The following is a 26,617-nucleotide window of genomic DNA, read 5'->3' as shown; positions in this document are numbered from 1 at the left end:
CTGAGTGTAATCAACATAAATGGCAATAACTCAACCCATAACAGTGAAAAATAAAAGAGAAGGCATACAGATTTTGAAGAGCAACAACCCTGAGGTACACCATAACACACCTGTGTTAATAAGACGGAAAAGAAAAAATGTACTTAAATTAGCTACAATCTGAGAGAGAAGCAGCAAATCAAGAATGAGTAGTTTCTAGAGAGCAAAGGGACAAAGTCTGCTTGTAATATCCATGATTGCAGCCAGCCCTGGCCTTTGTGGAACTGCTCTGCCATGAAAACCAAGAGGTTTTTGCAGATTTAGTAAAACATTTTCTTAAAGTCAGATGTGGTAGACACAGAGACTCCCTCAGTAGAAAAGAACAGTCCTTTTCCTTGGTGAAAACACACCTTTTCTTTGGTGACCTCTGCAAAATTGCCCAAATAATAGCAAGGCAAAATGATTTAAACTCTCTTGCAGTATAACCTGGCATAGCTCAATTCAGTGCAACCATCCTGAGCCGTAACAGCTTATAACTTAGCTCAGAAGTTTCTAAAGGTTTTGGGTGAGTAAAACTGTGAAAAACATATAGTTAATGAACGCCTTCAGAAGTGAAAGGGACAGACTCTGAGGGTCGATTTGTCTTTTGGGAGAGGTCAGAAACATGTGAGGTGACTGACTCCATCATTTCCCATCCACATGACACCCCTTTTCCTAGCCGTTATTTCTGGAGACAGTCAAGTTCAAAGTAGCTCTCATGTTCTGAATTGTAACATATTTAATATTTAATATTTAATATCTGCACTCCCTCTAGACTGTCTGTGCTCAGACTCTCATCAGCACACGTCTTAGTAATGTCACTAGAAGGTAAGCCTGGAATTAAGAGCAAGCTCAGATCCATGCTTAACTGGAAGGACAGGTGCCAAGTTTGGCACTGATAGAAAATTTTGGCTAATACCATATATAATTCTTTCTTAAATAAATTTGACATCAAATAACAAAAAAAGTTTGCTGTCTTCATAAAGACCTACTCTTCTTTTGGAACTCCTAGACAGATTTAACTATAAGCAATATTTTAAAATATCATTAACTAAGGCATTTTCTATAAAGAGACCTGCTTCTCTCTCTTTTTTTTTTTTTCTTCTCTCTTTCTGTTAGTTAAATTTGATTACTAAAACGTAATTCCACCAGCATGTTTTCTTGTAAGCATCCTCTTCACAGTTTGGCTACTCTTTACATGCCACAGTTCCTTCTCTCTGAATAGGTTGAGCAAAAACTCTTACAATCACTATGGCCTATCTGCACCATAATCTGTGTGACTCGTAGGCACATTTGGACCTCTAAAATAGGCTTAGAGCCATTCCTAACAGACAGCATAGGTTAGTAACGATGAATCACTGATCAAAATCCATGCTCCAGTCTGAGGCAGATCTTGATTTTCATGTCATTATTTATCACTGTTGCTACGTATAACTGGAGAGTGTTCCTGGTTAAAACATAACTGGTAAAAAGGTAAAAAATAAGAAAAATCCAAATTCTAGGGTAGCTACTTTTAAATCTTCCTTTGGATCTCATCCAGGTCATGGCTTCTATAAAATGTTAGAAAACAGTTAGGCAGCCAATGTACTATATCTGCTGCTTCTCCTAATTCACTCTTCATTTGTGATTCTCTTGTTTGCTGTAGTCAATGAAGTTGCTGGAATGCAAGTTCTTATGAGCAGAGATCACTTTTTTGCTGCGTGCTCACACATGCTCAGTGTAATAGGCTCTCATCCTCAAAATATTTAGTGCTATATTGACATTAACAAGAGCAACAAAGAGTATTTCACGCTGAGAGGAAATGGAAGAAAGAGAACGGTCATTGCCATCAAGAGGAACTGCCTGGTGACTGGAAGAAAATTCACTCCAGTCTTCAAAAAGGGCAAGAAGCCACAGAACCACAGGCTGGTCATCCTCAACTCTATCTCGGGGACAGATGATGGAGCAACTAAGCCTGGCTGCCATTTCCAGGAACATGTAGGACAAGGAGGACATGTCTGGAGAAGTCAGCAGGGATTCACAAAGGAAAAATATTTAACCAGTGTGATAGCTTTCTGCAGTGGAATAACTGGCTGGTGCGTACAGACGGGTGGGACAGATGGTAACCTTAGCAAATTTTCTGATGATACCAAACCAGGAGAAGTGGCTGACGCACCAGAGGACTGTGCTGCCACTAAGAGGAACGTTGACAGACTGGAGAAATGGGCAGGGACCTCATGAAGTTCAACAGAGGCACGTGCAGGGTCCTGCACTATGGGAAGAATAACCCCATGCACGACTGCAGGCTGGAGGTTGACCTGCTGAAGAGCTCTGCAGGGAAGGACCTGGGAGTCCCGGTGGACAGCAAGGTGACTATGAGCAAGCAATGTGCCCGTGTGGCCAAGAAGGCCAATGGTGTCCTGGGTCCTGGGCTGCATTAGGAAGAGTGTTGCCAGCAGTTCAAGGGAGGTGATCCTCCCCATCTACCTGACCCTGGTGTGGCCACATATGGAGGACTGTGTCCAGTGCTTGGCTCATCAATACAAGAGAGATTATGGAGCTACTGGAGCAATTCCAGCATAGGGACATGAAGAGACTTAAGGGATTGGTGCATCAGAGGAGGTAAGGCTGAAAGAGCTGGAGCAGTTCAGTCCGGAGGAAAGGAAGCTCAGAAGGGGTCTTATCAATGTGTATAAATATATGAAAGGAGAGTATAAATAAAAAGTAGCCAGATTCTTTTCAGTGCTGTCCAGTAACAGGACACAGAAAATGGGCATAAACTGAAACACAGAAAGTTCCACCTGAACATAAAGGTTTAAAAATGGAACAGAGTGGTTGTGGAGTCTTCTTCCTTGGAGATATTCAAAAGTCACCTGGATAAGGTCCGGTTCAATGTGCTCTACGTGATCCTGCTTGAGCAGGGGGGTTGGACTAGACGATCTCCAATCTCATCCATTCTGTGATTCTGTGTCACATTTTATTTTGGAGGTGCCTACCACTATGCTGAATGTCATCACTGTAGGAACTTAATTGACAGAAAGACAGATAGATCTAACAATCACAGAGATAAAATGAAAATACCTGTCTATACACAAATAAACAATTGCCAAGATGTCAAAAATATAAAAAATCATATGCTTAAAAAGAAATGTTTTTTCGTAACCCTGCGAGCACGAAAGGTGGAAGCACCATGTGCAGAGAGCTGTAGAAAGGGGGAAGAAACCCTTCCTGGTGGGATATGACAACATGGTCTGCTTGTGCTAAGGGCTGTTCTGAATAGGAGGGAGCCCTCAGGGATGGGGCTCATGTGAACATGTCCAGAGGCAGCTCTTTTGCTGCCTGTTTAGCAAAGGAGGTTCCCCGCTACGTGTATTCCCTGAAAGGAAGGTGGGAATCAGGAGAACAGGTGGGAATCAGGAGAACCTGGAGCAGAACATTCCTCCACCTGGGGAGGAATAACCCCAGACACCAGTACAGGCTGGGGACCGAGCTTGTGGAGAGCAGCTCTGCGGAGAAAGACCTGGGTGTCATGGTGGACGACAAGTTGACCATGAGGCAGCAGTTGCTCTCGTGGCCAAGAAGGCCAATGGGATCCTGGGCTGCATTAAGAAGAGCATCTCTAGCAGGTCGAGGGAGGTGATCCTGCCCCTCTACTCAGCCCTGGTGAGGCCGCATCTGGAGTACTGTGTCCAGTTCTGGGCTCCACAGGACAAGAGGGATGTGGAGCTGCTGGAGAGAGTCCAGCGCAGGGCCACAAGGATGATCAGGGGCCTGGAACATCTGCCCTGTGAGGAGAGGCTGAGGGAGCTGGGCCTGTTCAGCCTGGAGAAGAGAAGGCTGAGAGGGGATCTAATCAGTGTATATAAATACCTCAAGGGAGGGAGTACAGAGGACGGGGATGGTCTCTTTTCAGTGGTGGCCACTGATAGGACTAGAGGAAATGGCCGGAAACTGAAACATCAAAAATTCCATAGGAACTTAAGGAAAAATTTCTTCCCAGTGAGGGTGCCAGAGCACTGGAACAGGCTGCCCAGAGAGGTTGTGGAGTCTCCTTCTCTGGAGATCTTCAAAACCCGCTTGGATGCAGTCCTGCGCCACGTGCTTTAGGTGTCCCTGCGTATGCAGGGGGGTTGGACTAGATGATCTCTAGAGGTCCCTTCCAACCCTAAGCATTCTATGATTCTATGATAAGTCTCTGTAATTTCTGCCATTTTATATTTTCCCTGTTTACTATTTGAATAGTAAGGAATTTTCACTTGAGCTGCACAAAAATATAGCCATTATGTTAAAATAACAGTACTCCTCCCAGAAAAGGATAACATGGATAGTGAAAGCATAGATAAAGGGTGTTTTCCAGGCTTTGAATAAAATGTTGTCTCAAGTAACTAGGAAATGTTCAGATTTGAAAATGCTCACATGTTCCAGAGCATTTACCTCGAAGCTTAATTTAGGTGCATCTCTAGTTACTTCAGTTATTCAGGAGGACTAGATTTACAGACACAGCTTAGTCTCAAATATTAATATTCTATGAGAACAGAACAAGAATAAAAATTTCTTCTATAACAGTATTCTGCAATAATAATAATATTTTGTTAAACATGTATGGAATAGTTTTTGTCTATAGAGAAGATATCTGAAATGCTCATTCATTACAATATGGACTATTTACTAAAATAGTAATTCTACCATAGGCTAAGTTCCTCCTACAACCATTAGAATGGCAGGAAACACTTAAAGATGGAATGGATGGTGTGAGGAAACCAATGACCATCTGTGGCTCCTAGGTCACTGTAATCATTATTCATGAGCTCTAGGCTGTATATTGATCACTTATTTTCTTCACTTACTGTTATAAATGTCGAATAAAGAAGAGATCAAAATTCATCACAGCTACCCCATTGTAAAAATCAAAAAAGGAGCTTTATCAGTTGTTTAGATTCTGAATGTGAAATTTAAATGAAAAAATGTAGTCCCCTGTTTACATGATAGCATGGGGTTTAGCCTAGTATTTAATAAATGTAAGATAACACTAAAAGTGAATCCAGTATTTCAGATTATTAATAGAGGGGTAAGTCTGACTTTTTTTTATTTTGATGCTTTGTTCTTGAATTTTTGCTTTTAATATGATTTTCCTGGGATTTTCTATATCTTAGCAGCAGTACATATGTAGAACACTGGAGTTTTAAAAATCCTCTCTACCTCTTAGAGAGATTCTGAAAATAGATACATCTTAATGGAATTTTAAGAGTTATATTCAGGTTAGTTTCTACTTTTACACACCAGCTATTAACTGTGAAGTATAATCATGTAATATTGAAATGTAACAAAATAGTGTCCATCATTATATAACAAAGCCTGATTGTTAAAAATTATGGATCAAAGGGTGCATGAACACGCTGCACTAAAGTGGGATTAGCTGCATAACTTTTTTTTTGCAAGGAATAAGTCTGAAGAAATTTTTCACTTAAGTCTTCTAAAAACCCTTCACAAATGCCATCTGGTTATGGCCATTAACTATGGGAAGGAATTGAAAGGAGTGGCTCTGCAGAAATATTAATATCATGCCATTGTACGCGACAGAAAGAACAAGAACGTTCAAGCAGGATTATGTAGTAGTTATTTTTTGCAGCAAGTATAAACACTTACCTAGAGAACAACTCATAAAACATAAAAGAATACAGCATTGGAAACCACTGCTAAACCCCATAGCCCCCCGGTGTTGCTTATTTACAAATAAGGGACAGTTACCCAAGAGCTGAGTTAGTTATAAAGGTATGACACTTCTAAACAGTAGTCTCCTGCTAAAAATATTAGATATGAACACAGTGAAAACGACAATATTGTTTACTAGGGAAATAGTATTTGCACAAAACAGGGCACAATAGCATTTTCTGAAACAACTGAGCAGCGATACTAATGCCTCTTTATATTTCAAATGTTTATATCCCATATATTTCTAATAATCTTTTCAAAGGGTTGTGAGAAATAAATCTAGCCTTCCTCCCCCCGCTCCCTCTTTTTGAAACTATGCATGGTATATGTGCTAACTTACTGAATTCATCCTTCATGCAATTCCAGTTTATTAAAGAGGTTAAAAATTTATAAAACTCTGATGGGATATGGTTTTAATGCTTCATCACACTACCCATCATTTGCTTTTCAATCTAGATCAGAACGATCTTTCCCACTTCCCTGCAATCACCTACCTGCACAGCTAATATTTTCTGAGCGTTCTCCTGAGAGGCTGCCTGGAACGCGGCCAGCGCCGCCCGGCCGCGGAGGCCGCGCCGTCGGAAAAGCTCCACCAGCGCCCGGCGCATCCTGCTCCGCAGCACCCACACCTGCGGGAGGGGGGGAAAACACGGAAAAAATCACACGGGGGGAGAAGAAAGGAGAGGGGAAAAAAAAAAAAAAGTCAGAGCAGGAGAGGAAATTAATGGCAGTGTTCAAGAAGAATGATGGAGGGAAATATAGAAAGCAGTCAATAGCCCATTCGGCACTGCACGGACCTGACAGGAATTTCACAGTCTCTTGGTTTTTCAGCCCACTCATGTGCATTCATCAGAAACCAGTCACATCTGGCTGCCAGGATGGGGGGTTAATTTTCTCTAAATGCCTCAGCAGTTTTGTTCTAGCTGAGGCAAACTCTGTGACTGCAAAGCTGATGAGCAAAATATTTCTACTTCACCCAGTTTAACTCAAAACCGATAGCCTCGGGACATATTGAACCTTTCTTTAAAAAAATCATCTTTCGAAGCTTTTTGAATGGCATATCAGGTCAGGCCGAAGTTTAAAATGCAAGTTCAAGACGTTGATGGACACAAGGGCTTTTTTTTTTCCCCCTGTGCAAAGCTTATCATAGCTTGGCAATGTGTGCTTTAGAGCATGACAAAACTAAAGAGAATTAACTTGGCCATCAACTGCTCAGGGAGAACAATAACAGGAAAGAAATTTCCAGATAGAAGTTCCTATTAATCTACCTAGCTATAACCACGTGACACAAAAGCATCTAAGAAGACTAAATTGCACCAAAAGCAGCAGCTGAAAGGGATACTGCTTAAAAAAGGATTTTATATATATGTATATAAGCAATAACACTTGTCATAGGAATTGTATTCCTTACAAAGAAGTCTAATTGAAATAATGCCAGTTAGCAGTATTGACATGGAAAGGTTTTGCTATTTATGAATAGCACAGAATTCTCGTTACAGACTACAGTTAAGACTTGGATCAGTTTTTCATTAATCCACAAGTATTTACGATGCATAAAAATGGTGTGGCAGGTCTCAGGCTAGAAGAAAATTGCCTCAATAGGATCTGAAAATTTACCAGTATGACATGTCAAAAATGACTGCGTGTTTTGGTAAATTCTGCAAAATGTCTCATACTCTAGATTAGCTGTAATTTAGAAAATGAAAATTTAAACTACCTAAATTATTGCTTAGCGAAAATAAATGATTTTGTGTTTCAGCAAAGTTAATTATTTCAATAAATTTCATATCTATTGTTAGCATGATGCCTTCAAGAGTTTGCCTGTCAGACAGATTAACGAAATAGATTGTACCATTCCTTTGGAAATATTACATTTCATTAAGGTCAATGCCACAGGTCAATAATTGTATCAGTTGTAAAGAAGCTTTTACATGATAAGATATGACTGCTCTTTAGGAGCAAGTACAGGTGAAAAATACACTTTTTCAAAAGAATGTAGATTAGAGTAATATCAAGTGAGCTATCATAGCCTGGAAGGTAATTAATGGTTTGATTTTCAGAGAAACTGAGTTTTCCTAAATCCATTAAATTATACGGAAGCTGTGAATACTCTGCATCTTTGTAAATGAGCCTGTAAAATATTAAAACTGATCTTTGCACATAATTTTGAGTCATGTCTATGTATATTAAAAATAACATGGGAAGTTATGTGAACTCACTGGAAAAATACAAAAATATCAGTTTCAATCTCAGCTCTCAAAACCTGAAAATGAAATATGAATGTTTTCCAGCTTGAAGAAACTCTTTTAAGTAGCACTGTTGCTTTTCTCCTATTTTAAGAAATCATTTTTTCCTGAAATCCACCTCTAAATTTCTGTGAGTTTTCTGTTAATTCAGGTATTTCCAAATCTCAGGATATTTATACCATTCTGAAGTCTGAAAGAGAATGCAGGTGAGAGAGGAGCAACATAACAACATATGACATTTTAATAAAACAATCTGCTTCAGCTCAATAGAAAAGCAAATTAAGTAGAAAACTCTCTTCAGATTATGAAAATTCTGATTTTTGTTGAAAGGTAAAATAATTGCAGGATATATTGTCATGAAGAGGAAAATGGAGATTGGCGAAGCCCTATAAAGGATTTGTTAGAAAACAGTGAAAGCTACTAAAAAAAATTAAAACCATGTTTGCATATTGAGTTTTTTCACCTCGATATAATTGATATATTGATATAATAATAAAGGCAAGAAGCAGAAACTGACATTTCATAATGTCTAATTTCATAATGGCTAGTGCTAATGGTTGCTTCTACTGTAAGTGTCCCTACATCTAATGTATCTCATATTTCTAATACATTTTATTGTGCCTAACATAATGGGGCCTAAACCCAGTATTTATTAATGTAGCAATATGAATGCCTGATGAAATCAGAAATCAAGGGCTATGTAGGAAAGTAACAGGTTGATCAAATAATATTATGTGAAAATTTAAACAAACTAATGGACTCACTAACCTAGGACAGGCCGGGTAATTTCATGAGTCCACTTCAGGCTTAGAACTGAGGGCATTTCTAATAGACCTTCCTGAGCTTCCTAATGAAAAAGCACTTGTAGCCTCAAAGTAGCCTGTAAATTTCATTGTTTTTGCTCTTGAATCTCTGTCTCTATAGGCAGCCATACATTTCCTGTAGATCCTTTTCTGGGTTATATAGTAGGCATGCAGGTTTTAGCTTTTTCTTATCTTCTTTTTTTTCACATTTAGAAATTTTAAAAGTACTGGCATGCATGAGTTGCATGATGTTGTTGCTATTTTATTTTTTCATTTCCTGATAAAAGTTGCAAAATGCAGTTGCACCCATATCCCTTTGAACAGAGAAATGCCGTTCCCTATGTATTCTAAACACGTTGACCTAAATAGTGACACAGAGGTAACCTTATCTCCTGTGGTCAGGGAGTAGGAACACAAACAACAGGCAGGTATTTGTGTGAGGTTCACTTTGTTCCTGACTGTTCTTCTTTGCCAAAGTAGGACTGAAGGAAAAGGCAGATGAAAAGACAAGCAAGCTCCACGTTTGGAGGATCCAGAAGGAAAGGAAACACCATGGTCCCCTCTTTTTATTATTTACTTATGTATTTATTTATTATTTCCTGTGAGTCTTGCATCGGCCATGACTGTCTTTGATACAGACCTACTGTTTGCACTGTTTGTCCACACAAAATAACCTTTGTTAAAGAAGCTGTAAGGCTTTGTACAAGCACCAAAACCAGCTAATCCTGCAAGGAGGATTCACAAAGCTGTCTAGAGTGCCAGGAGGGGACAATTTTTGCAGAATTTGGACCCCTTCCTGTCCCCATCCCGCAGACAAGGGGACAGCAGCTTTGCTGGAGCGGTACCTTAGTGAGCGGCTGGGGAGGACGGATGACGCTGTCAAGGAATCGCCCCTGCCATCCTGCTACTTGGAGGCTTTCCTGCCATCCTCCTTCATTGGCGTTGCGGTTCCCCTCTGAGCCTCACAGCAGAGGGGAGCATATGGTTCTATATTTGTTTAATTTGTTGTTTATATAGGGTACTATCATCATCAATAATATCACTGTAATTTGGGGAAAAGGAGGTGTCAGCTAGCTGCTATTGCCATCTCGCTAGAGGGGAAGCCTAGGTTCTGACTCAGGGCACACCAAACAAGGCATCTTCTTCTGTGCTGACCTTTATTAGTTCTTTTTTTTTTCTATAATAAATCAAGAAACTTCATTAAATTCATGCCTGATTTGCAGTACTATGAGATTGAAATTAGGCTCATATTTTTATCTGTAATTTCTCATTTGAAAGATCAAACTGGGACCCAAAGCATATGATACTATTTGAAACTAAGGGTCTCCTCATTATTCTACTGATATTGTTCCTCATTAATTTATTATCACAATGTTTGTATTCTCTCCACAGTAAACAAAAGGTAAATTGTAATATGTGCCTTGCCAATGTTCTCAAGTACATCTGTCATAGGCAAAAAGAGCAATGAAGACTCTGCAGACACAGGCCTTAATTCTTGTTCACTACCAGAACTACTTATGGTCCTAGAAGGTCTGTGCTCCAGTTATCACCTTATACATAAGCCCGTGCAATTACATACAGCCTGCTATATCTGCTCTATATCTGCAATATTGGGTTTGCACAAATACGCTCACATACAGCACAGCATCACCTCAGTCTTGTGCTATTGTAATAGCAGAACCACAGACCTCGGCCTCTAAGTTTGAGGAAGTTCTTTTAAATGAAGTGATGTTATTTGGTAGTACATTATCAAAATGAAACAATGTATGATGAAAGAAAGAAAGAAAGAAAGAAAGAAAGAAAGAAAGAAAGAAAGAAAGAAAGAAAGAAAGAAAGAAAGAAAGAAAGGAAGAAAGGAAGAAAGGAAGAAAGGAAGAAAGGAAGGAAGGAAGGAAGGAAGGAAGGAAGGAAGGAAGGAAGGAAGGAAGGAAGGAAGGAAGGAAGGAAGGAAGGAAGGAAGGAAGGAAGGAAGGAAGGAAGGAAGGAAGGAAGGAAGGAAGGAAGGAAGGAAGGAAGGAAGGAAGGAAGGAAGGAAGGAAGGAAGGAAGGAAGGAAGGAAGGAAGGAAGGAAGGAAGGAAGGAAGGAAGGAAGGAAGGAAGAAAGAAAGAAAGAAAGAAAGAAAGAAAGAAAGAAAGAAAGAAAGAAAGAAAGAAAGAAAGAAAGAAAGAAAGAAAGAAAGAAAGAAAGAAAGAAAGAAAGAAGAAAGAAAGAAAATCTCACATAGATAAAAGGAACTTTATTTTATTCATACCAGAATGCTTTCTGATTTTATTGCTGGGCAAATCACAGGAACTCAAATTTTAAACCTGCTTAATTAGGCTGTTTAGCTGTGCAGGACTAGATCAAAATAGTTTATATATATATTTTTAACAATGACATAAAAATAGGTGTATTTACTTGAATAAACATAAAAAGATATGTGGCATCATTAAAATTACCAAACAAACAGGACAGAGAATCACGATGATTTTCAGTGGTCAGTGACATACTACTTGAACTGCTTCAAATGTCAGTTCTGGCCAGTGACTATATACTAGAATTGTACTGAATTAAGATTACAAACCTAATCCTCCTCTCAACTGCTTTTAATTAGTGAGACCCCAATGAATATAACTGTTCCTGATTTACACTTGAAAATATAAAGAGATAATCAGATTCTCTATGAAAGAAAAAAGTTTTTATTTTCAAAAATTGTAACTTCACATTAGCTAAAAATATTCTAAAAGTGTCTGATCCAGTAAAACAACAAGGTTCTGAAACACAAAATATGTAGTAAGTATTATTACAGGCAGAAATAGTATGCTACTTTTCTCAAAAAATAAAAAAGCCAGATTCTAACCATTTGATCTAAAAATATATGGCAGGTGTTTTCCTCAGGGTGAATTTTTTGGCTAGTCCAAGCAGTTTGTTTTTTTCTGTGTGGTATTCTAGGTAAAATAATTAATAACTTCTAATAAAAAATTATCCTGATGTTTCCTTTACTAGACACAGTGTCCAAAGGGGACACGGAATTTCAAAGGGTGTGCATTTTAAGTGATATGACTGCTTCATAAAATTGCCTTTGAAATTATAAGTCTTTGAAATAATCCTGAGTATTTTTTTCCATTTTGAATAACTAAATTTTTAAAAATGTCCACTACAAGCCTCTCACTTCTCCTAGAGTTGACCAGATTGTATATCTGCCTTGCCAAGCCACTAAGAAGTCTTATCTTTGTGTGGCTCGATCTACTCTGCACATAAGCCATCATCTTCTGAGAATTTCTCACACATTAGACCAGGATTACAGCTTTGAAACTTGATTTTCTCTCTAAGGACTGTTATTTTTGTCTAGGATGAGATTTGTCACTGACGACAGTTTGTATTTTAGTGTAAAGACCCATTTACTGGTGTTCAGAAAAAAAATGGAGAAAAAAACATGGTAAAAATTGGAAGATATCAAACTTCAAAGTCTGCATTAAGAATGCCAACCAAGTGTCAATGAAAACTAATGTGATTCTAACAACAGAAGTCTAATCTAGGCTTTGTGTAGCCCTGTTAGGATACAGTGATGTCAAAGGAAGGTAACAAGGAAATCCACACCTAGATCATTAATTTCCAGTGCAATATATATTTTTTTTCCAGGAAGAAATAGCAGGTTTCTTCCTTAGCAGGTTTTCTTTCAGTACAAAAGAAAACAACTGAAAAGCAGGAAGGAAACGTAGCCATGTGGCTGCAGGAATGGAGATTTCTCTGATTAAAGAGGCAAAGCCAGTCTGAACAAATGCTGATCTCACACTGAAAGCAAGCTAAGGAAATAGCAACGGAGTCATTTTAAAGAACAAGCTGCTGAAGCTGAAGTTGTAGCTACGGTAGGTAGTTACAGTAGTTATAGGCAATTATTTACTGAGTGACTAAAACCATTTGTGGATATTAAAATGAAGAAGAAATGGACTAAGTAGCAACATGAAAGGAAAAATATCATCTCATCAACTGAGGCAGATGACAGAAACAGATGGGCAGAGCATTTCAAAGAAATGGTCTCCCCACTTAGCCCACCAATATCATATTTTGATGAAATATTATGAACTTAAACCAGTTAACATTAAAAATAACTAGAATTGAGATGTCAGCAATACCTGTAGTAACCTCGAAGCTAAAAAGTGTCAAGGCAGACATCAACGATCATATCACAGAGAAAGAGAGTACCAGATCCCACTACTTTAACAAAACTGAATTATACAGAGTAAAGGAAAAGATCCCTGTCCTCCTGCCTGCAAGGGAAGTCTTCTACTGTGCAAGGACACAGATATCACCCAGGAGTTAAGATGAAGCTGGACACAAATCTCAGTGAACTATAGCCTGGATTGAACTCAAGTGAACATGAATGAACTAGATATCCACGGTAAGTGCCATCATAAAGTAAAACACTAGTGCAGTACATCACCAGTTCTCAGAAACCACTGGAAAGCTTAATTACAGTTGCAGTGACAGGCTGGGTACAAGTTGGGTTCACAATGCAAAGAAGGCAGAAAATGATGGAAGCAAAGTATAATATAATGATTAAGGCCTTTGAATATAGGTAACTTTGCAGTTATCTGTATCACTGCAGTCCTGTGCATCTGGCATGTTAGCCAAGCATGCTCAGACTGGAAATCATAACGTACCATCAGGTAGGGTATAAATTCTGAAATTACTATACTGGAGTTTTAGGCACCTGACCACTACATTAGGCAGCTAAAACAGTTTTCCTCTAATTTTGACACAACAGGAGCTAAGATTATTTCACCACATTCTTTTATTAAAGCATGACATGGGCCTATATTCAATGAATCTATCCATTTTACACTACTCCCGACTGACATTGGTATACCAGATATAGAAACCTGACTTTCTAGCTTCATCATAGTATTATTTTGTAACTCTGTAGTAGTCTCCCTTAGCATGACACATCAGTATATTAAAAAAAAATAGTATGAATGAAGAATTAAACTTATACAGGAAATATTAATTACTAGTCATTGCTATCAGTAGTTGCCTACCATGATTTTCAGACCTAAGCAAATTGCTATTACATTGTAAAAAGGAAATAATTATAATATGCTACTTCTGAGTCTCTGCTTTCTATATTTTTGAATGATGCTAATCTTGAGAGGACCCAATGCCTGTGTCATATTAATTCAATAGTGCATTGTGAATGCTAAATTCTATGTAAATGATATAAGCCTTATCAGTTCCATTCATTGTTACAACTCAAACAATGACAATTACAACAACTCTACAGATTTTGGCACTGCAAGAATGGCAGATTTATTAGCAAAATCCAGTTAATATTTATCTTTTGATACTATTCAACTACCAAGTTATACCTGTCCAATATACAAAGCTCCTAGGTAATGAGATATTTCTTTATTGTCAAATCTGTTCCACAGACTGCTGGTAAAGATTACATAGCTCATTTAAATAAAGCTCTTCTGTCAACAGACTGGATATACTTTAAAAAATGAGTAAAAGCCTCATGAAAAAAACAAATCTCAACTGATGCACAAGTATACATGGAAAGATGCAGTTGTTTTTTGACCTTATTCCAGTTGTGAATGCTTTAGTGAGCAGATTAGCAACGTGAAATCACAAAAACAAAACAAAACAAATATATTTCAAGATCCACTGAAAAACAAAATAAGAAAAGACTAAAACAACCTTTTACTAAAAATGCTCATTAAGACAGGCAAAAAGGATCTCTAGAAGAGAATGATTAAAGACTGTATTTTTAACTGCTGCTGGGAAAAATAAGGAAAAAAGACAATAGATTTAGATCAGGATATTTTCTGCTTATTTTGGCTACATATGGTAGGCATTTTTATTATTAGTTTGAAAATTAAAAGTCATTACATTACATATAAAGTTCCCCAAAATCTAACCTAGAATTTGATTTCCAAAATATAACCTGAATTTTGATTTATTGGATAATTATATAATACATTTGACTCTTTCTTACTCTTTACTTGAAGATTTTTATACTTGCCAGTTTCTACAGCTGCATAAGGGATGTATAGCAGTACTCATCCAGATGGTTCTCTCTATATCATTTAGTAACACTGATTATCAAATACTGCTATTTCCTCTCCAGGAGCCTGAAGCAATAATGGAAACATCTTGAAAAGGTGCAGATAATTCCACTTACCCCAAACCAACAGTTTTTATGGGCAACTAATCTTTCGCCCTCCAAAGCTCTCATCTGCAGTAGCCCACAACTCTTCTCAACTATTATTTGGTATTTACACAAGGCCACTAGAGAAAGCATGTCAGACATCAAAAACTGAAGTGTCAAAACCCTGAAAGTAAACAAGATTGCTTCAAAGAAATTCCTGACCCTGCCATTAATTTTTCCTGATACATGCAACCATAATCTCTAATTATTCCTTTTATAGATTCTACTGTTTACCGTGAAGAAAATAAATTGCATAATAAAATACCATATCTCATCCTTTGTCCCCTCCTAAAGGATTTCAGGAGTATAATTGCTAGCATGTTACACAAAAAGCAAACTAATACTCTTTTAACAATCAGTGTTGCTGAGAATTTTTTTCATGAGTTTGTGATCCTAAAAATACAACCAGTAAACTAACTAATATGAATGTGTGTTATCATTTTGCAGAAACAAAGTAACGGTCTGAGATCAGCTTCATCTTTGAGAATGGTGCATTCCTACATTACTACAGGTTAAAACACGCTAACATTAGTTACAACTTAAGTTGTAGATCTAGCAAAAATGGGAATAAAACTTTCTGACTAATGAACACCAAACATGATGATGATTAACATCCATATTGCATTGTTGTATGTTGTTGTTTCTGATTTATATAAAAATATATCTTTATTGCTAAAAAGTAAAATGAAATTCAAAATTTTACTTTTAAAGAACATTTTATTTTTTAGATGACAGATTTGTCAATTATCTCCTATAACTTTATGACAGAGAAATCAAGGTCAAAAAATGAAGAACAAATCAACCCCATCTTGCTCTCTGAACAAAAGTCTGTTGGGATTAGATATTACTGCTATTTCCTAACGTGCTTCTAGACCTTTGGCATTAGGCTAGGTGTTGATGAGCTCGGTTAGTGAAATGCTTAGTGCTAGGTACTGGCTTTGTGTCTGTCCCCGTTCTGGGCAGTGTGACTGCGGGCCTCAACAGCCCAGCTCATACAAAGAGCACCTCAGCAACTGAGTGTGATCCTACCTACTTGGAAGAATTGCCCTCAGAATCCATTTAGCCGTGGGAGAAGCTTCACTCACACAGGATCACGCAAGGGTTGAGAATGGAAGAGACCTCTGGAGATCTTCTAGTCCAACAGGGCTCCAGCAGGGTCACCTAGAGCACACTGCCCAGGACTGTGGCCAGTCAGCCTTTGAATATCTCCAAGCACGGAGAATCCATAACCTCCTCCAGCAATCTGTTCCAGTGCTCTGTTAAGCACAGAAGATCCCCTCTCCTCAGCCTTCTCTTCTCCAGGCTAAACAGCCCCAGCTCCCTCAGCCTTTCCTCATCTGACAGATGCTGCAATACGTTGAAAATCTTTGTGGCATCTCCTGGACCGATATATTTGGTATATTTGTGACTCATCACAGTTTTTTAATCCTAAAGTTTCAGATAACCATTCCAGGAAGGACGTGACATTAAGCTGAAAAAATCTAGAATTTGCAAGGGAATCTCCTGAGCAGGTTTGCACAAATATATCCCCTGGCCAGTGTAAGCCATATTCTGCCTAGTCAACGCTTGTACTGAGAGGTAAATGTGCTTCCTAGCAGGCAATTAATCAATCAGAAGAACAGCTGGCCAATTAAGATTTGCATAACTTCTTGCCAGATGTTACCTATATGCTGATGGCTCACTGCATCTTAGAGACACACATTGTTTCTCAACCCTTGGGGCTACTTTCACATCGTTAAATAAACAGAGCTAGGAACCGTCCCCTGACACAAGGCGAAGCGGCACAGACTAGCTTTGTCCCCACTACATGGCACCTCTGAGTGCCATGTGACAGCCTCATTGCCCTAAGACACATATAGGACTGGGGGAGAGTTAACTGCTCAGTGACAACGTGGAGGTTGTGCTTCAGCCTCTGCAAAGCCCCTTTGCTGATACAGTGGAGCCGTTTGGAATAGTGGTACAATATTGTGTTGCACTGAGGGAATGGAGCTGCTGCTGCCTCCTCCATATTCCCTACCCATGCTGTGGTTTGAACCATGCTCAGCATTCTCTTAGAAGAGAGAGGCATTCCCTGGCCAGCTCGCACCAGCCCAAGCAGGGCAGGGGACCATAAATGAGCAAAACGGAGGACTGCAGGAGAAGGTCAAGTTGGGGCCCCAGCCCCTCTTTTTTTTCATGTGTTAGATACAGCTGCATGGCCAAAGTCTTCTGAGATTTCTGTTGAAAGCGTCTTGGAAAGTGCCACACAGGTCCATGCTCTCCCTAAATAATAACTGCTAAGGGAGAGAATGGGGTAGGATGGGAGGAAGAAGGGGACACAACGGTTGGAGGGGTTGGAGGCTTCAACAAGGAGAGGTAGGTAGGTAAAATGTGCCTAGTGGCTGTTACATTAATCTAGACTATGAACTACATTTTGAAGGGGAAAAAAAAAAACAGTATGTCCTGGAATATAGGTCAAGCCAGCAGCTAACTTGAATTTGACATCCTTGGTGTAACCAAACACCCAAACACCTCATCTAGCACCAGAGATATTCGATTTCAGAAATCTTATGAAAATTCTTTGACCTAATCAGCCCCTTCCTGACTTAGATTCTAGTCCTGCTCCGCACCCTTAGGCCAGAGAACTATTCCTTCTTATTTGACCTGGAGGTCTACATATGGCAACAGAGTGGACTCCCTTACTTACATAGGGTTTATACAGTGTTAGATTCCTATCATCACATCTATACATTGCCTTGTCACTACCATTATTTATACGATATGGGTCTTGATAGCCTTATCACTGTGGCTTCTGATGAGTCATTTAATTCTCTGATTTGAGAGCATAACATCCAAATCAGCAGTTCTGGTTAGGATTTGACTGTATTTTTTCGCAGTCTGGTATATTCCAGATAACTGGAATAAAAAACTGTCCTTAAAAGTGTGTAGGGTTTTAGCCACATTTCGGCCTGAAGCACAGCATGAGCCGAAAAAAAAATGCTAAATGAAACCACTCACTGTCCTTCCTCTATAAATTCTGTAAGTTCTACAAGTCATTCATATAAAAGCCCAAACATAAGGAAATACCACAGTATTTGACCACAGCAAAGTAAATTAGCACATAAACCAGTCTGGATTATATTCCAAAAGTAGTAATTCACTGTACTTCCTTCCTTTTCTAAGAAGAAAGAGGAATATGATTAAGGAAAATAAGAACAAAAAGAACAAGAATGAGAATAACACGATAGTAAGAAATAAGAAAGCACGTGGCAAGCATGTGACAAGCATGTGGCAAGAAAAAGAAGGCAAGAAGGAGAATTCTCCACCCTACATTTCCAATCTGAATGTCAAAACGTAGCTTGTACAAACGCAGTTTCTTTATATGTGCATGGACTTTTGGTAAGTCAGAATATTGGCAATATCAGTGGAATACAGCAAAATTGTAAACGTGAACAAACTAAAACTGTTCTTCTTTAAGGAAACTGTCAGAGGTGAGAGGATAGACTCAAACGGACATGGACCACAGAGAACTTTGAGTGCTATGGCACACAAGATGGCTAATAACTATATATTACACTGCTAACCTGTACTGGGTCAACTGTTGCAATCATGATGCTCTGTAACCAAGAAAAGACTAATTATGTTTTTGCAATCCAAGACTCCATTATTTCTTTATTATTCATTCAAAACATTCTTTTCAAAATACTCAAAATGTTCTTTAGCAATTCTCCAGGCTTTTACTTCTATTTTTTTCAATCCTGTCGTTTCTGTGTGTGCTGTTTTCCCCTCACTTCTCCTTCTCAGCAGCATCCAAATATTGACACCTATCCATCAGATTGTAATGCTATTGTAAATAATTTATTTATTTATTTATTCTAATTTATTTATTGTTTAATAATATTGTCCTAATTCTGAGTGGGAGTGTCCTAATTCTGAGTGTGCATCCACACATGGAGCTGTATATGCCATAATGTGCCCCAGTTCTACAGCACAGATGGAACATCCAAAGCTGAATCTTGTATCCCCAAGTCATGCTTACAGTAAGAGGGAAACAGTACCAGTAAGTGCTGAAGATTGCAACACTTTACTAAAGAAGACAGCCAAACAGTACAATCCTATTTTTAATTTATGAGATGAGTCAAAACCCAAACACACTAGTGAAATTAACAGTAACTAAAGCCAAATTTGCTCAGGAACTGTAACGGCCCCTAGGATTTCTCAGTTTAACTTTGTGGGAAGGAATCTGGAAGTCCTAAGAGGCCAGGCTCTAGCCCAGACAGATCCACACGTCACCCCTGAGCACCACAACGGAGAGCCTAATAACACTGAGGAGGCTGATTGCCTTGAAATTGCAGATTTTTAAAGCACTGACAGACATTCTTGGTCCTCAGGACCTGTGCCCTAGATTAAGGAGGACACCTCAGGACCTCCAAGGTTCAAGTATTTGGCTCTTGTGTAAGCCACCCATTACAGAACTGGGAGCAGTCTGTCCAGGAGAGCTGCACAGGAGGCACAGACAATAGTGAAATGCTGCTAATGCCACAACCCTCTCAGACTCCAAGCAAGGCTGCACTGAAAACTTAATTTTTATTAATGAGAAGTTAATAGAACCAGGGATGTTAAATAAATTATCACCTCATTTTTTGTGTCATTAATATTGCCAGCAGATTTTCAATTGCTTGTCACGTAGTTCTATGTGTTTGTGGGACACAAGAATATGCACACCTTATAAATGATTTTATAAGAAAAGTTTAACATACATAAATTACAAGGTTTATTATACAGGCATCTGATTTGCAAGTTGTTAGATAGAAAATATTAAAAGACTAGACAAAAATTGATGAACATTACTTCCAAAGACTTACGCATTCATTAGAATCTGCCTTAAAATTTGTCTATATTCACTTTTCCTCTTAGCAAGGATTATGAATGTAGAGTCATCTTTTTCTAACTCATGAAGAATTCTCCTGACTTGATGAAAATTCAAGCATATATGAAAACAAGGAAGTCATTAGTATCCTGTAAGCTTCAGATGGATTTTTGCTACGTTTGTCAACTACTCCGGTATTTTTAATTCTTCTTTCAAGTGCAGTTTGTATAAAGTCTCTGAAATAGTAGTTTTCCTAGATAGAAGGGTTGACAGCAATAATAACCAGCACAGAGAACAGATATTTAGTCAAACTATTTGAATAAGGAGGCTCTTAAACCATTAATGATTTGAGTCAGTGGCTTTGGTAACCGTAAGTTAGTTGGCAGGTTCTGGCTATCTTGATTTCCCAAATTCTTAACAGTCACAATTACACAAATAGATTCAGTATTTTGTTCTTGATTACTAGATAAATGAAAGGTTCAAAAAGGAGTTTAGTTAATGTCTTTATAGTCACACACATTAAAACAGTCACTCAAAAAATAGTAAAATGGAAGGAGAAATGTTCAGAAGTTTGAAAAAGTCAGATTTACTGTTGCTTTTGCAATGTTAAGACTCTTCATACTATGACACAGTCTTATTTATATGGTTGATGGCCTTTTTCCTATCCTTTTCAAAGCAATGCATGCACCCACTTTGTGAAGAGATCAGCATGGGTGGTGGAAGAGTCTATTTCTGCAGCACTTCTTCCTATTTGCTTCTAAAGTCTGAAAGTGGGTAATGATCGATAATATGGATTATAGGAGAAAAACATAGTTAAGGCTTTTCTCTTTCCCTTAGGCATGCTATAGGGTCTTTTACATAATGAGTGTAACAGTGAGATCTAAAGGATGAGAACCTTTGGATCCAAGTAACAGAGCAGAACAATAATCCATGTTGGATAGAGCTGAAAGGGGGTCAAACACTACCCCAAGGAGTTTCATGGATTTCGCAGAGAGCAAATGACAGCTAAAATTTAGGAGTCCTTAATTCCCCTGCAGTTTCTGAAGAGAGTGCCTTAACAGACGAGGGCTCTGCCCTTTTTCCATGATCTGACTCACTGAACATGCCAGTTTTCTTCTGCTCTTCTGCTCTTATTTCTTCCAAATCGTTGCCACTGCCAGTCTCCATCCCACAAATTCTGAATCTAATACTAGGAAGTCCTAATCTCACATTTCCTATACCCCATAAAAGAGAGTCAAAGTGTCTTAAATAGCCTGGAACTGTGAATTAATAGTGGGCTAAGGGGACTTCTATCCCATACTATGAGCATATTCTAGCACAACACACCCCCAATCATCAGTCCTCTTGTGAGTTCACACTCTGGCTTTATTTCAGACTCTATTCCAATGCACTCCCTTCCAGACCAAGCCTGCATATGAAAACCCCAGGGGCTGCTCCCAAACGACACTTTAGAACAAGGTTTAGCTCTGGCACAGCACAGCCTGCCAACGCTACACCAGGTACCTGCATGTTCCCTCTCACCCCATGGCATGCTATACAAACCTTGAGGTCAGAACTACTTACTAACGGATCAGAACTACTAAACAAAATCACTCTGATGGATCCACAGGACTCCAGCCACATGGAAAGGAAATAGGCAAACAAAATTCTAAGCATGCCTTAGGGCCACAGAGGCAATCCTGAGGTCCAAAGGAAAGAAATCCATAGCCAAGGGCTCTGTAGAGTGGAGAAGCCTGTGCTATGGCCAAAGCCAGCCTAAGCACTGTGGAAACCATCACGAGACACCACTGGGGCTTGAGCCTGGGAATCTCTCCCTGGTCTTCTTTCATTTAGCCTTTTAGACGCATCAAAGCCCTGTGAAAAGCAATTCTGTTAGTCTACCTTCTAGTGATAATACTGAAGAAAAAGAAAATATCAAAACCAGAAGCCGAATTTTCTATTTTTTGGTGCTACTTGCCCCCTCCCCACTTTTGTGCACGTCTGTCTTCTACTTTGGAGGATGCAGGTTCAGCTTCTAAGGGTGGAAGTAAGAACAGTTAAACTCCTCTTGACCAGTTTCCCCTTTCCACAGAAGAGTTTACAGTCTGTTTTTTCCTTATACAGATTTCATCAGAAAGGAAGAGGCGATATGATTGACAGCAAAGCTTTACTTCCTACACTACATTTCAAATATTTTTTCTGATATTATTCTCTGTGACAGCATGTTAACAGGATTTTTTTAAATGGTAATTCCTTGCTATAAAACCAAGGTGGCCAAATGAAAATTCTCTGAATACATTCAGGACCCTGATTTCTGTTTTGCTGTTTCTTCCTCCACCTCTGTATTACACCTGGGGACCATGGAAATTAACACTTCCCTCATTCCAAGACTTCTGTTTTGCAGAGATTCGCTTAATAAAAATCTTCCTTAATGCATTTGATCAATCTCCTGCCCAGGTGCAACTGTTTGTTCCTTCAATCACTTTGTGACGTCCTCAAATGGACATCATCCTTGGCTCCCTCTTACTTCTGTTTCTAGTGCCACAAGGGAAGGAGGCAACATACACAACTATGGGAGAAAATGATTGGATTTTTTTAAAAAACTGAATATTAATAATTATATAGATATCATTTCTATGATGTTATATTTGCTGTTGTTAAAAAATAAAACAAATTGCATGAGTTGTTTCTACACAGGGTCATGCTATATGATCGCTTTGGATTATGTAATGGCAGTTAGGATCATCGCACTGAAAAAACCACCCTAAATTGCTTTCATTTGGAAGGAAATTTGGGCACACAAAGAAGGAGGGAACCACAGTGTGCTTCAACAGCTTCCCAGTCAGGAAAGCAGGAGAGCAGGACTGCAGGGCACACAGCAGGTACACCTATCTTTTAGTGCAGACAGTTACTGTATCCTAGATAATGAAATTAGTGAGTCTGTTTCAAAGCAAAGATGAGGTTCACTGGCATCCCAATTGTTTTTTACTCCTGTAATGCAAAATAGCTGCTTCTTTTGCTGGTCCATTTGGATGCTTTAAACTACTCCAGAGTTTGGAAAAGCAGTAGAGAGTATCAGTAAATGTAGCTCTGCAAGTTCAATTTATTAAACCCCCACCAACAGACTAAAATCAGGTTCTTTTAATGTAATTCCAAGTATTCATTTGAAATTTCTGCAGCCCCCTCAATACTGCCCTCTTCTGAGGTCAATCTTACTCACTAAATAATTTATCTAAAATCTACTTATCTAAAATAAAATGCTACAATTTTTTTCTATCACTTGGAACACATGCATAAAGTATGGGTCTCCAAATCTAGAATAAAAATGCATCTTTGGTATTAAAAGTACTTAATTTCAGGGCAGATTTCAGTAAAAATATACAATTCTTATCCTATATGGAGGCTAGGTACCTGAAGTTGACTCAGCTAGCGCGTTACCGAAAGGAAAGTGCAGAGATTTTCAATATATGCAGAACTCCCATCTGAGTACAAAGCTTTGAACTTGTCTCTTTTTGGGAACTACATAAAAATGAAAGATAATTAAAAAGCTGCATATCTTTGGACCATTAAAGATTTATAATACAGAGCTCACTGATACACAGCTGCTAAGGATGTAGAAAAATAGCTTATTACAGCATATAATCTGATAAGTCTTGATGGTATAGTTCAAGACTGCATCCTACTTTATAAAACCTAAAGACTCTCTTGATTTGATTTCCCAATATAGTACACATTTCATCAGTGAGTTGCAGTTGCAAGATGTCTCTCTTTGGTTAAAACAAAACAGAAATGCAATACCTTTTCTTCCCAAAACTGGAAAAGCACAGACTCACAGGTAGTAAATACTTAAGTAAAATGTCTATGATTGTACTGTTATTCTACGTACAGATAAACATAAGGTTATGAATACAATAACTGATAGTGAACATCTGTTTACAGTACTATTACATCTACTAATATGATTATAATACTGTATGTAGGAAATGAAACAATTGCATTTGCATGCCTATAGGTCAAGTCTGTTTTATTTCCTGTGGATTATCTATGTATCTAGGCAGGTGTGTTGACTTCAGGCTATTTTTACCACAAAACACAACTGTGAATGAGTTGCAGAGGTGAGAATTTTCCTGACAGAGTATTTACACTCAGATTTGAAGAGTCATTTACTTAAGAGAAAAGTATATTACTTAACGCATGACATGGCCATCATTTGTAGAGCTGACTTCACAACTAGGACCCATATTTACAATTCTGTCTTTCAGAAGGGCTGAGGTGTTTCAGTAAATGTCGGGTTACTACTGTCTAGGTGCTTAAATATAAGGTTTAGACATCTAACATCAGGCAGTTGAGTTTGAAAGCTTTGCCCAACATCTAAAGTAAATAATATTGTGCCACAAACTGGTAAGAATAGGAACTGCAGAATCTCAAAACTGAAAACTGCACCCACAGTCTATCCATCTCAATGCTTCTGATACTCAAAAAGCTTAGCCTGAAAATTCCTAAAAACTCTTACATGTATTAAGAAATCACTGCTTCACTGAGGTTCTCTGAACCTGAAGTTCTTATATACACAAAAAATGAACTTTGATTCAATATAACTTTACTCATCTGTCAGATTTTTAACAATTCCTTTGCATATCTTCAGAAAAAAATAACCCATCTTAAAATAGACTGCTGATCAGAACTGTTATCTTGATGGTGAAATCCCAAAGGGAAAGATGTTTCAGATACGAAGTATTCCCTGCAGAGTCCCTGGCAGTCATAGAAGGAAGAACTTCTTGATGTATAAAGACAGTGTCACCGTTGTCAGAGAATACTACAGTAGGAAATGAACCAAAAATAAAACAACGTCTTTCTCCTTAGGAATCAAAATAGGGTTTTTTGCACCTATAATTATTTTCAAGACTAAAACCTCAATGAAACTTTGCACACATTTTGAGAAAAAAAACCCATATATCTGTAGGGTTTTTTTTAAATCTCCATGCACTTTTACAATTATTCAAGTACTTATTTACAGAGAGTAAGCTTGTACACAACATATAAAAAAGTCTCCATCAAGAAATCAAAATGTAATTTTATAGAATATGAAATATTGTACAGTTCACAGCCAACTTAACTTTTCCAACAAATGGAGTCATAAATGCAATTTTCTGTCCTTTGCTCTGAAGAATTAATTTTAAGGTATTCATATTTTTCTTCAAGTACATCTTAAGTCTCAATTAAGCCACAAAAAGCTACAATAAAGTAACATTAAGAACCAACTTAAAACCATCATAGCAAGGAATTTCAGACTTAGGCTAAAAATTTTGCCTCAATCTTCATCTTTAAATCACTCTGTTGTGGTTAGGAATTGCATGGCTTGGAGAAATGTGTGATTTTTCATATTGCAGGGCACATATGTTCCAGTACTTAGGTTAAAGGAAAGTCAGAATCTTTAGCCTTAACTCTGAATTTCTTTACCTTTGAAAGGGCTTAACTCAAGCATCTATAATTACTTTAACAGGAGTTTTCACATTTAAATTTTTTAACTCTGGAGTATGAAACTCGAACTCTGAAAGCTCCGGTTTTGCTGTGTACTTCACTTTCTAAATTTAAAAGACTGAGCACCACTTAATACAAGAAACCGAATATATGCATTTTTAAGTAGCACTTAGACATGAGTGGCTTAAATGTGGTAAAAAAGGCTTACACATCCTCAATATAAGTTACAAATTCAAACATTCAGGCATGAAAATCTTCTCCCTAAGTTGTTTTCAAGCTTCATCCTTTTTCTGCAATAACTAAAGCAAAGCCACAGTAGCTGCAGCCATTTGCATCTAAGGAAGAGATGTTTTGCTTTGGTGATATAGTTAATGAGTCTAAAAATATTCAGTATAATAATTCTGTCAAAGCCCCCACAGTCTCCTCGATGAGCAGAAGCCTGCAGGATTCCAATGGGGAGCCAAGTAATGAGCTCTCAGCGTTCGCTCCCACACCGTCCAGACGAAATGTGCTCGGGCCTCCATGGTTCCACATCATTAGCAACATGAAACAAAGACACATGCTTGACTTTAATAAGCGACTAGAGTTGCTGGCTTATTAGGCTGTCACTGCACATAAACTCGGTTTCGGTGTGACAAAACAGTTCCCTGCAAACAAAAAATAAAAAAGGAGGGGAGGACTTTGGCAAACAGAGTCGGGTATAATTCAAGGTAGTAAGTGATCGAACGGAGTTGAATGACGGAGCAGGGGAGGTGATGGGTTTGTGACACCGGCTCTCGCGCGCCCGCTGCGGACGGCAGGCTCTCTGCTGGAGATGATGGTTCTGGTAGGCTGCAGTGAGCAGACTATGGGCATATATGACTGAGTTTTAGTTGATATTCCTGCAAGACAGGAAGGGAAGAGGCTTATTTCCCACTGGGAAAAGGTTCAGGCTTGATTAACTTGGGCATGACCAAATAGGTCAATAATATGACAATGAGTGTCTAGCACAATAATTAAGTGGGAAAATGTGTGCGATTTGTTTCTTCTTGTTCTTCACATACCAATAACGCATTAGCAAGGATTCGCTTAGTCTCTTTCATTATATAAGAAATGACAGCAACACTTTAGGATGGCCATCATTTGACTATTCCTTTACATTATATTTTTATTTTTAGCAGAATAGTTGCACTGAAGAATACTCTTCAGTGTTTAAACATTAATGTTTGAATCGCAAAGCTACTAAGAAGCTTTTCAAATGCTAATTACTGAAAAAGTATACCTACATAGGAGAAAATATTTACATTTTAAATAAGGGAGGCTTTTGTTCTTAAGCAAAACTTAGTATTTGAGATGTGCAGGAAGGAATCCTTCTGTGTTACG

General features: G+C 38.3%; 1 protein-coding gene across 1 annotated transcript in view; it reads right to left on the bottom strand.

Moving 5' to 3' along the window:
- The window catches only part of LOC148591984 (coiled-coil domain-containing protein 178-like), a 58,964-nt gene that overhangs the window by 12,095 nt on the left and 20,252 nt on the right, over positions 1-26,617 (bottom strand). The window contains exon 2 of the mRNA XM_088536350.1: positions 6,204-6,338. Coding sequence (XP_088392476.1) covers positions 6,204-6,317 — 114 coding nt within the window. The 5' untranslated portion in view covers positions 6,318-6,338. The remainder of the gene's footprint in view (positions 1-6,203; positions 6,339-26,617) is intronic.

The sequence above is a fragment of the Tinamus guttatus genome, unplaced genomic scaffold (assembly GCF_059628265.1).
Source record: "Tinamus guttatus ecotype Peru unplaced genomic scaffold, ASM5962826v1 Tinamus_guttatus_pri_ptg000659l, whole genome shotgun sequence".
Lineage (NCBI taxonomy): Eukaryota > Metazoa > Chordata > Aves > Tinamiformes > Tinamidae > Tinamus > Tinamus guttatus.
This window is presented reverse-complemented; position numbering and strand designations above follow the sequence as displayed.